Source organism: Hemibagrus wyckioides, linkage group LG21 (genome assembly GCF_019097595.1).
Source record: "Hemibagrus wyckioides isolate EC202008001 linkage group LG21, SWU_Hwy_1.0, whole genome shotgun sequence".
In the NCBI taxonomy this organism is placed as follows: Eukaryota; Metazoa; Chordata; class Actinopteri; order Siluriformes; family Bagridae; genus Hemibagrus; species Hemibagrus wyckioides.
Genome location: NC_080730.1, coordinates 11,838,937 through 11,851,431, shown reverse-complemented (window position 1 = coordinate 11,851,431; position 12,495 = coordinate 11,838,937). Strand labels below are relative to the sequence as shown.

The window sequence follows — 12,495 nt, the reverse complement described above, 5'->3', positions numbered from 1 at the left end:
TTCATGTAAATCTCCAACCTCTACATGAACAATAAATGTTATTATAACTCTCAGCTTCAGACAACACTGTACTCACATGTGTGTGCTTGTGATGTCTTAAGAAATGTTCTGTTTATTTGTGGCAGTATGTAATGTGTGCAGAAACAGAAAGAACCATGACACTGTCAATACAGATGTGCCATCCTTTGGCTGTAGTATAATTCATAGCTATTCCCAAGTAATACAAGAAACCTATGGATAAATGTATTGCAAACTAAACAGAGAGAAGTAGATTTATCAAGCACAGTACAAATATGTCATGGTAGTTATTATACAAAAACAAATTCTCTCATGCACTCTGCAAAATTCAGCTTCACTGGCCCCTCTGGTGTGCCCCTAGCTGTGAATGAGTGTCTGAATATATGATCCAATGTTCCATTCACAGTGTGTTTCTGTCTCATGTTCGCTGTTCCTGTGATAGGCTCTAGATTTACCACATTAAATCCAACCTTCAGAGAAATGTATCTAGTGTCAAGTCAAACAACATGGTAAAAGAAACATAGATTATGAAGCTCTGGCCTCAGTAATAATAATAAGAAGAAGAAGAAGAAGAAGAAGAAGAAGAAGAAGAAGAAGAAGAATGAACAGATGCATGTCTTATATGCAGTTAACAAAAATACACCAGACCCAGCACCAAGCACTCCTGGAGCTGTGGATGAAACAGAAGCAATGTTTCCAGGCTCTGCTCCAAGCCCAGACCATAGACCAGCAGCTGCACCAAAGTCTGGTCCACAAAAAATACTCAAGTGGCAGCCCCAGTGGCCGTGCCCCATGTTGTGTTCAACAGGATGGGGCCACACGATGACACCAAAACCAGGTAGTGGAAGGAGCAGCCCGTGCTGTACATCAGCCGCAAGCACTTGCGAAGAGAGAGACTAGGTACAGCACAATAGAGCAAGACTGTATGGCCATCATATGGACGGTCCTTACCCTCTGAGCCACAATACTAGTCAAAGTCAAAATCCAACAAAAAGGGGTTGGGTGATCAGCAAACATAAACAGGACATAAACAGGCGAGAACAGAAATAGAAGTCAAAAACATCATATCTAAATATCAAACAATCTGTGGCTATGGCTAGACCTGACTAACAATTTAGAAACAGTAGGCGGAGAGTCTAAAACTTCTAAGACTAAGACTCATGGCATATGACTTGCGACAAGGTCTGGAACGCTACCACATCTGTCATGGTGTGCTGTTTGGCCTATAAGAGGGTTTGGGGACCACATTTGCCTCTACAGGGACCTTGGAGTGGAGCAGGGCCTGGAATAGGGAGCACAGCTTAGGAGTCTACCACGTTGTTCCTCGAGTTTATGTATCTGTCGTATATATCTGTTGTCGTACATCTAATATTCTATTATCTGTCTGCACTGTCTTTTGTCTTGCACTGTTTGCACTATGTACTTTAACTACTTTAACTCCTAACTACTTTAACTACTAACTACTTTTTAGTCCTTAGATCTGTGTTGTTTAATGTAGCACCATGGTCCTGGAGAAACATTGTTTCATTTCACTATTCAGCTGTATAAGGTTGAAATGACAAAGAAACAAAGAAACAGTTACAAAGAAACAGTATCTGAAAGACTTTGCTTGTTCATAGAGAGGAACTGAATAAGTAATGGATCAGAATAATCCCCACACCCAGGTGGAGCGTTTGGGCAGTCCACCCTATCTCCTATAGATAAGAGGAGAACAGAAGTTTAGATTGCTGAAGAGATCTTTTGCAAGGACATGTTTGAAATGTTAATGGGTTACAAAGCATACACTTAAAATGTTACATTGTTTTTACAAGCATTCTGCTAAAAGAGTTGAAATGTTTACATGCTGAAAAGTTATTTGTGTTTACAAAAAAATGTCCATATAAGAAACATTTAGCAGCTAAGCAATATGATAAGAATTAGGAAAGCCAAAAAACCCATCTGAGTGGCATTTATACACAACAAAAAGAAAATCTTTATGGTCTTCACAAATAACAATAAATAACAATAAATAATTAATAACACATATAACCTAAATAACAATTTTGTGGTCCTTAGCAACTTTTACAAAAAAAATCTGCTTTTATAGAGGTAATCACACTTCATAATGATTACAGTGATTAACCAAGCCTCTGCAATTCGTAGTAACATTTGTCTGCTAATTTCTCTCTTAATCACTGTGGAAGTAGGAATGGTGTACTTATATTTCCTGCCTGTTTTCTGAATGTTACTATGTTAATTGTTATAGTCTAGAAGAGAGAATCTTGTAAGTGTTATTTTGGGCCCAGATAAATAAAATCATAGAATTGAAGGAGGGTTCATAACTTTATTTTTGAATATGGATGTCATTATGAGAAAGAATGAATAACTAGAAATACTGAAATAACACCTCAAAACATTAGCTAGGAAGTTAAAAATTGGTCACATCTCTGTCTTGGGGAAGTGGTAGCGCAACTGGTTAAGGCTCTGGGTTGTTGATCAGAAGATCAGGGTTCAAGCCAAGTTGCCACTGTCGGGCCCCTGAGCAAGGCCCTTTACCCTCCCTGCTCTCCCTGGTGCTGTATCATGGCTGACCCTGTGCTCTGACCCCAGCCCCAATAGTTGGGATATGCGAAGAAAGAATTTCACTGTGCAGTAATGTTTATGTGACAGTAATAAAGGCTTCTTCTAGGCTTCTTCTTCTTGTCTTGATAAACAGGACAATGATCCTACTTTGAATGCCTTCAAAGTTGTAACAAGACAACAAATTGCTTAAATCTAAAGTTTTGGAATGGCTATCACAAAGAATTGACCTAAATTCTTTAGACATTTTGTGGTCTGAACTGAAAGTCACACAACAGAGGCCCACAAAACTGACACCAGCTTAATCAGGAAAGATTGAGGAAGCTTGTGAAAAGCTAACCAAAATATATAATTTTAGATAAAGCAATTAAAATGTATGTGTAGATTTAGCTTCAGATGTGTAGATTGATCTTCAGACTTCCCTCTGAATGAGAGCTAACAGAGGATTGCTAGCAGTGAAGACATATGTCCCCTGATAACATGTTTCTAAATGGGATCTGTTTACAGACTGGGCTCTGTTTAGAGATTTTTGAGTGACAAAGCACTGCATTCTGTTACTGGTTTAACAACTATATGAAGTCTTCAAGAAAGCGAGGGTTATCGCCATACTGAAGAAACCTGCTCTGGATCCCATCAGCAACTACAGACCAGTATCACTTCTCTCATTTCTTTCTAAAATTCTTGAACACATTGTTTATTTTTTTTTCCTTCCTTAGCATTTGTCCTGCACACTTGCAGGGTCCACTGTTTTTTTTGTAGCAGATCAATCAACCCACGTGATTTGGCACAGGTTTTACGCCAGATGCCCTTCCTGTCACAACCCTCCCATTTTTTATCCAGGCTTGGGACTGGCACTGAGAGTCAACTCTTCAGCAGCTGGAGTGGTGCCCTGCACGGGACTCAAACCCGGCCCGCGGCAATGAGAGCGCGGGATCCTGCCGCTGGATCACCAGGAGGTTCCTTGAATGCATTGTTTATAAATCCCTAAATATCTTTTGCAGAACAACCTCCAAGATCCCAACCAGTCTGGCTTCAAAGCATACAATGTTGTATGTACATTAAAAAAAACTCAGTTTTTAGGCTGATGGTATCCCAAGTCTGTGAAATATTGAACCAGTGTTAATGTATTCATTGATAGAAACTTCAAAGCACTGGATAAGAGCATCTGCCAAATCCCAGAAATGTAAATGTAAATGTCTTGGTAGCAAGAATTTTATCTGTACAGAACTCTCTGTTCCATCAGAGACAAACCTTCACCAACATGGGGTTTCACTACAATATGTCCTTGTTTGTGTTCAATAATGAGAAGATAGTGGTGCTATGTGTCTGCCTCCTCATTGTCATTGGCAGTCATTAGCAATATCATGACCTTATAAATAGTCCATTTGTTGCCCTGTGAACTCTTCCTAGTGTTTACCTGCACCATGTGGAACGATGCAGCTGTATTTTTGTTAGCACTCAAAATGCGCAGTGTTTAAATAAATCAGTTTATTTGAGTAAATGTGATAGTGTCTAAGGTAGAATGTAGTGTACTAATATTAGAATAAAAAAGTTAATAGAAATTGACATTAGAATTTATTCTCAATGTCACATATACAGTTTCATATACAATAGGAGATGCGAGAGTTTTCCTTGCCAGTGTAGTCACTGATTTTCCACTAAGCCACCGTGGTTAGCCAAGAAAATAGTTAGCACTATAGCTTAGTAACTCTTACAAAAAACAAATGTGACCTGGTCACTCCTGTGTCTGTGCCAGTTTTAAACAAATGACAAGCAAGAATATAAGCAGATTCACTTTAATAGAAACTTGCTGCTATACAGGTTCAGAAGATTCAAAAAAGTTCAAATTCAGCACAGGCAATATTTCAGTATTTAGTTAACTAATGACAATTACGGTATTTTAATACAGTATCTCTCCCTGCTTTATATTTTTTAAAAACTATGAAAAAGAAAATGTACTTGGTGACTGGTCAAATATCAACCATAAAAGTTGACCTATTGGGTTATAGGGTTTTTGTACTGTATAACTGTAACGTCTTCTACTGCAGTTTCCACTCTACCTCAACAGAGGAAGTCGTTGCTTGAGTTTTGGGCGGACTTAAGGGGCAAGTCCGGGTTTTACCACTTTTAAACCATGCTCACGCTGAAGTATTGTGATTTATATTACATACTGAGCCATTCTCTGCTTTCTATTGTGTGTGCCAATTGTGCACTGACCTGTTTAATGTATTTATGACCACAAGTTTCTTGTGCCTTGTGTTTATGGATTTGTTTGCTCTTTGGATTGTCTGTTTGTGCTACGAAATATGCCTGCCCTCTCGTTACTGTTTATGGATTACATCTTGGATTGTTTGTTTTGGATGATTAAATAAAACTCTGCATATGGATTCTAAACAGCGGGCCAGAGCCATCTTTACAATAACCTCAGTAACGTTAATATAGACTGTTGTATAAAAGTTACTGATTATGTTAACTTACTTAGCTAACTAAACTATTACTAGCCATGCATGACATAATTAAGATAATGACAGATTTATTCACATACACAGTAAAGTCCTTCATTGTTGCAAGCTAACATTAGATTTCATATTAAAGAAAATCGCTGTTTATTATTTGATTTATATATGATTTATTTGATGATTATCATAGGACGTGCTTGTCTGTTTTCTCTCATGATGGACAATTCTTGTAAGACAAAATCGTATGTTACCGAGGCAGGCAGTGCTTCAATAAAGTACATATACTGGAAAAAGATACTTAAGTACAGTAACAAATTACATTTACTTAGTTTACCACCCACCTCTGGTTATTCCCAATTGTTTATAAAGCTTTCATATACATACTGCAAAACCTTTTTTTTCTCTTTTTTTTTGCAAGGGTGGACCTGCTGAGGTGACTGCAAGGCAAATAGAAAAGTTTGGGGAAAGCAATTTGGGGAATTTGAGTGAGAGTTCAAGGTGGTTGTTGACCTGGCTCTTAAATTCCCCAGTTCTCAATCCAGTTATGCAATTATGCATCTGTGGGCTGTGCAGACCAAACAGCTCAGATTCATGGAGGTCCCAAGCCGCAGCTTACAGGTCTTAAAGGATCTGCTGCTAAAATCTTGGTGCCAGATACCACAGCACACTATCAGAGAGCTTGTGGAGTTTATGCCTGTTTTGGTGGCACAAAGGGGACATACACAGGTGGTTTTAATGTTATGGCTGATCATTGTATATACAAACACACACACAATCATGGAAGAGTACATCCACATTCTACAATTGTATGGAACTCACCAATTTCTCTAAACAAACAAATAACCGGTAACAGGTAACAAAAAAGTTTTTGGTAAACAAGACAAGTAGAGTGATATGCTTAGTGATAGCCTCAGGTATGTGCTTATATTTAGTATAACTGCACTATCATACTAATGAACAAGAATATAGTGTTGTATAAAATGTTTTTAGACTTTAATAGTATTACTATCTCAGATGAGATGAGGTTTACCCTTGGAAAGATTCAGAAAAAAACTATGACAGAAAACTATGGCAGTTAGAATTGATATCTTACAAAAACAGTATTTTAAAATGTGTGTTACATATGTAACTATGACCCTCTGAACACTTGTATGCCTTCTTATGTTTGTATGCAGCATGTTGAAAACAATTTCTCAGTAATAGTACTGACTAGAAGGGTATTTAGAGATGACCATAGCCCTCATACTGGGAGGGGCAATGCAGACCTTTTGAAGAGCACTCCTAAGTTATGCCCATGAGTCGCTTGCTTTAAGAGTGTCTCATGGACTGCTGGGTCATTAACCCCTTAAATTGCTTTTTACTTCAAGCAGCCAGAGCCACAGATAACCTGGTCAAGGCTGTTGCACAGAATATTCTAGGTTTAATTTACAGGTTTAATCATACAACCTTTAAATCAAATTCCAACTATTATCATAAATGTTAGTAAGGTACTGATCTGAAGTAGTTATATACAACATTTTATAACTAAGCAAACTATGCTGATGTCATGTGACAGGTCTCAGCTTCATCAAATGATTGATAGGTTAAATAAATTTTTCTTAATTAAATCTTGCTTTGTTTCATGGTTTAAGATTTTGCACTTGTCTGTCCTAGTCTGTGATCTTGGTCTGTTTGTTGACTACATTTTGGAATTGTTTGACAGTTAAAATAAAGCATTTTAACCTGCACCACAACTGTTTCTACCACCTAACAAAATACTTCACAATCAGCATGAATGCAACAGACATGGTTAACTGGCAGCAAGCATTAGCAATACCAGCTAGCCATAATAAATGATAAATGCCAAACTAGATCAGTTAACCACAACACAGATGCCACCACTAACTGCAGTGGGATCATTCTCTCACTTCTGCTCCTCTACTTTCACAGACAAGTACCCTGGGGATCCTGCCCTAAAACAAAGGTTTCATGCTATTTTGCTCCCTTTATTTTTCAGTTCAGGATGGAATCTCAGAGAGAGAAAAAGATCAGTCTGTTTAGTAACAAGGTGTTAACCTGGGCCACAATAGTCTCGTATAAGGGAGCGGAGCACACAATTTAACACAACATAACTCTGCTTCATCCATCTTCTCCATCACATCTTATCATTCTCCAATGGGCAAAGAAATTGGAATGTGATTACTGTCCCTGAAGAAGGCAACCAGAGTGTCACAGATTTTGCACTAGCTTTCAAAACTCTAGCTGCTTGCGGTGGTCGGAATGAGCCAGCAATTAAAGTTGCCTACTGTCAGGGTCAACAGTACATGACATGGGTCAACCACTCTATCTGTCCAGACAATATGTTATGGAATTGAGGGGATGGAAAGCAGAATGGAATCCAGCCTCAGAACCAAAAGTCTCAGAACACATGCAATTAGTACCCGTAATATCACAGCTGCCACTTGAGCCATCCTCCCACTTGATCTGAAAGCATGAGTCATTTTCAATTCTTATCTTCACAAAACTTCATTATACCAGTACATATAAAATACTCAGAAGGTTTCTATACCATTTTAGCCTTCACTGACTCTAGATTAACTGGTAATTTCATCAACCATTCCCTTGTTGTGAAGCTCAACCCAGGCATCATGCCACAACACCACCCCCTGCTCATCCATGCTCTGGTGGATGGACCCAGTGAGGGATGGTTAATCACTTACTGCAGAAAACCTTTGGTTTGTCAGGGGCTGTACTATCCCAAAGGTTTTGAGAGTAACCCAATGCATTCTTCTCCAAAAGCTTTTGCCTGCAGAATGCTACGACAGCTTCTTGCCATAAAGTTGTCCCTGGAAGGGTGGGCACTTTTTTGTCATTACACAGACCACAAGAACCTGAGGTGCACACACTACCCCAGTAACTTGACATCAAGAAACCCACTAGATCCCACAATGTGTGTTTCAGACTGAGCAAACTGGTATAGGAGAACACACATTAACCCCATAGAGCAAATTGCCTGAATCCAAAAGGAATTTGCTGATCATCATAACAGCATAACAGAATTATGGTCTGAGTAGCTGTTATGACTCCAGAGTGCAACATTTAGGAGATAATGATAATAGCTTGTGTGTGTGGTTGGCAAAATACAAAACATTCTCAGAAATAGTGCAAAAGAATACATTTTTTATATATGAGCAAAAGAAAAAAGAAACAAAAAGGAAAAGGTTGCAAATAATAAAGTGAAACAAAAACCCAAGGGAAAAGGGATGCAACTGGTGCCAAAGAAACAAAATGAATAAAGCAAAACTCTTGTCTAACTTGCATATACACTACCACTCAAAAGTTTGGGATCACTTGCATATTTCAGCTTGATTTCAGCTACGGAGGAAGACTCCATCAGCCAATCCATCTTGTGGGAGATGCTCCAGGAAGCATGGGGTGAAATCTGATCAGATTATCCTGAAAAATTGACAGCTAGAATGCCCAGACTGTAACTACTGCAAAAGGTGTTTTTTTGTTTTAGTTTTTGTTTTTGTTTTTGATGAAGGCAAAGTTTGAAAAAAACTTCAAAATCAAAATCAAGATCAAAATCATTATTTATATATTTTCTATTCAGACTAATTTCGTGTGCGTGTCCTTGGAAAACAATAAAATTTTTGAGTGATCCCAAACTTTTGAGCGGTAGTGTATATATATACATACAGTTCTGTTCAGAAGTTTGCATACCCTGAAAGAAATTGACATTGTTAAACATTGCCATTTATTTGGAAAATATGAAAATAAAAGATTTTTTTCTTATTTAGGGATAGTGGTCACATGAAGTCATTAATTATCTTATAGTTGTTTGACTCCTTTTTCAAAACCTAATGATAACTGAAATCACCCAAACTACCCTGATCAAAAGTTTACATATCCTTGAATGTTTGGCCACATTATAAACACATACATTAACACACAGAGGTTTAAATGGCTATTAAAGGGATGTTTCCACACCTGTGACTCATTGTAATTGTAATTAGTGTCTGTTCATAAATAATCATTGTGTTTCTCAGCTCATGAGGTGATGCACTGACTTGGCTGGATATTGCACCATGGGGAAGACAAAAGAACTGCCAATGGATGTACGTAATAAGGTAGTTGAAAGGTAGTTGAACTTTATAAAGCAGGAAAATTATATAAAAAGATATCTAAACACTTGAAAATGCCAGTCAGTACTCTGATAAAGAGGTGGAAAATAAGAGGTTCTGTACACGGTCAGGTAGACCAAAAAAGATTTCACCCACTACTGCCAGAAGAATTGCTTGAGACACAAAGAAAAACCAACAACTAACTTCAAGAGAATTACAGGCTGCTCTGGAAAAAAAATGGTGTTTCAAGGAGCACAATAAGGAGGTACTTGAACACAAATGACCTGCATGGGTTGCCAGAAAGCCATTACTGCGCCCCTGCCACAAAAAGACCTGGTTTCAGTATGCCAGACAACACCTAGACAAGCCTCACAGCTTCTGGAGTCATTTGGAGTGATGAGACCAAAATTGAACTTTTTAGTTACAACCATAAACTCTATGTTTGGAGAGGAGTCAACAAGGCAGATAGTGAAAAGTACACCATCCCCACTGTAAAGCATGGTGGTGGATCTCTTATGTTTTGGTGTGTGAGCTCCAGTGGCACAGGGAAGTTAGACAAAATTCATGGCAAGCAGCCTTGAATGCAGCATGTTATCAGAAAATACTGGCAGTCAATTTTCATTCGTCAGCACGAAAGCTGCGCATGGGACGCTCATGGATGTTCCAACATGACAATGATCCAAAACACAAGGCCAAGTTGACCCTCCAGTGGCTACAGCAAAAAAGGTTAAAGGCTCTGGAGTGGCCATCACAGTCTCCTGACCTCAATATCATTGAGCCACTTTGGGGAGATATCAAATATGCAGTTTGTGCTAGACAACCAAAAGATTTACAGGAACTGGAGGCATTTTGGCAACTGCTATACCAGCTGAGAGAATTAAGGACCTCATGCACAATTATTACAGACTGCATGCCATCACTGATGCTAAAGGGGGCAATACACGATATTAAGAACTTTTAAACAGGGATTATTTCCTCATGTTCTTTATTGTCATGTTATGTTTGATAGTTCTGCTATTCTGTTATATCTTACATATGAACTTGAGTCCTATAAGAAATAAAAATCAATTTGTTTTGGCATCTCAGTTATGTTCTCTTTAAAAAAGTGGTACACATCAAATTCTCCCAAGGTATGCAAACTTTTGAGCACAACTGTATATATATCAATTGAAAAGAATTTTACCAACTTTAGCTAAACTAATTAAAAAATAAATAATAATAAAAAAAATTCCATCACAAATGGAATGTCATGTAATGAAGGCATAGTGGAGGATGCAAGTTTGATGAGCAGTTTATTAGGAAATGCATGAAATTGGATGGCTAGATGAAGCAGAAGCTGAAAATACTCAGCTACATTCTAGATTCAGTGACTAAATAATTACTTTGAGAATAAAACCATTGAGACCTGTACATGCTTAGTGACAGAGTCTCAGAAATGTCTGATTGATTTTCAGTAAGAAAAACTGCTAATGAAGGTTGAGAGAGATTCTCCACCTAGTATTTTCCTGACTCTACAGCTATATTTCCTATGGGAGACATATCCACTAATACAATCCACAAGTATCCAATAGTATCCACTAACACAATGCATACTAGGTAAGATGAGGAGGGCCCAGTGACTCAGAGGTCAGAGGGTTTATCCCAAATGAACTAGAAGTCATGATTAGAAATATTGGAATATTGGACCCCTCCTAACAAAATCCATTAGACTTCTTGATCGCTTAGTGGCTTTTTCAGAATGGATATTATAAGCATTTTAAACATTCAGTGGCCGCCCAGAAGCAGGAGATGTATTATGATCAGTATGTACAGTAATTTTCTGATGAAGTCATGGTAAATAACTACCACCATGAGGACCCATGGTTCACTAACTGGGTCAGACCATACTCAATGTTTGACACATGCAGAGACTCAGTCTATAAGCTCTACAAGAAAACACAGACGACCTACAAAGGGGGTAAAGTCATTGTTTTTCAGATACCCTATTCAAAAAGTCAAAGATTTAGCAGTGAACAACGATCGCTGCCCTCCTGACAGCATCAACCAACTTTTGAGTGTCCAGAGTGAGAGTGGTGATGAGACCTGGTCCTGGAATGAAAATCAACAACTTACAATGGATCCAAGTTCCAATCCTTGTTAATCTGACAACGTGGTTTCCAGACATACACTAATCAGCAATAAAATTATGACCATCTGCTTAATATTGTGTTGGCCCCCTTTTGGTGCCAATACAGCCCTGACCCACTGAGGCATGGACTCCACTAGAACCCTGAAGGTGTGCTGTGGTATCTGGCACCAAGATGTTAGCAGCAGATCCTTTAAATCCTCTAAGTTGAGGTAGGGCCTCCATGGATCGGACTTGTTTAAAAGAAACTTGTTTAAAAGAACTTGTTTGATTGGACTTGTTTAAAGGAAAACATGATTCATCAGACCAGGCCACCTTCTTCCATTCCTCTGTGGTCCAGTTCTGATGCTCACGTGCCCATTGTTTTCAGTGGTGCACAGGTGTCAGCATGGGCATGCAGTATGTAGCCCCATAGCTCAGCCCAGTAGCTCATCTGTTGGATCGGATCACATGGGCCAGCCTTTGCTCCCCAAGTGTATCACTGAACTTTGGCCACCCATGACCCTGTCACCGGTTCACCACTGTTCATTCCTTGGACCACTTTTGATAGATACTGACCATCGCAGATTGGGAACACCCCACAAGAGCTGCAGTTTTGGAGATGCTCTGATCCAGTCATTTAGCCATCACAATTTGGCCCTTGTCAAACTCACTCAAATCCTTACACTTGGCTATTTTTCCTGCTTCTAACACATCAACTTTGAGAACAAAATGTTCACTTGCTGCCTAATATATCCCACCCACTAACAGGTGCTATAATGAGAAGATAATCAGTGTTATTCACGTCATCTGTCAGTGGTCATAATGTTATGGCTGATCGGTGTATAGGCCTTCCAAGAAGGATATTTAGGTGTTCATTAATAATTTAAATGAATATATTTTTCAATATTCATATTATTTTGCAAATTACAGATAATAAAAAGTGCTACCTGTATTTTAAAACATATTTTACTATTGTACAGATCTTGCTTGGCAGGACATTTATTGTTGAACATAAGTGTTGTGTATAAAAGCTGAGTTAATTTGTACCTCGGCCTCCATAAGCAGATGTCTCATCAGAGTCATGGACTGTGTCAGTGTGTCACTCTCACGGGGCAGGAAGGCAGCATCCTCATGATTTATAATGGTGGGCCTGTTCACCATGAAGTTGGCAATCTGATCGTTCAGATTGTTCAGAGACTGCACCACTATGGAGGCAAGAGACAACAATTTAGCATTGGCCATTTAACAT

General features: G+C 38.6%; 1 protein-coding gene across 3 annotated transcripts in view; it reads right to left on the bottom strand.

The window, feature by feature from the left end:
• kaznb (kazrin, periplakin interacting protein b) overlaps positions 1-12,495 on the bottom strand; it is an 88,101-nt gene that overhangs the window by 58,995 nt on the left and 16,611 nt on the right. For 2 of the 3 annotated variants that reach the window (XM_058373880.1, XM_058373881.1), the window contains exon 3: positions 12,294-12,451. In XM_058373880.1, coding sequence (XP_058229863.1) covers positions 12,294-12,451 — 158 coding nt within the window. Of the gene's footprint in view, positions 1-12,293; positions 12,452-12,495 lie in introns of those variants that run through there. The other variant, XM_058373882.1, reaches the window with a different exon arrangement.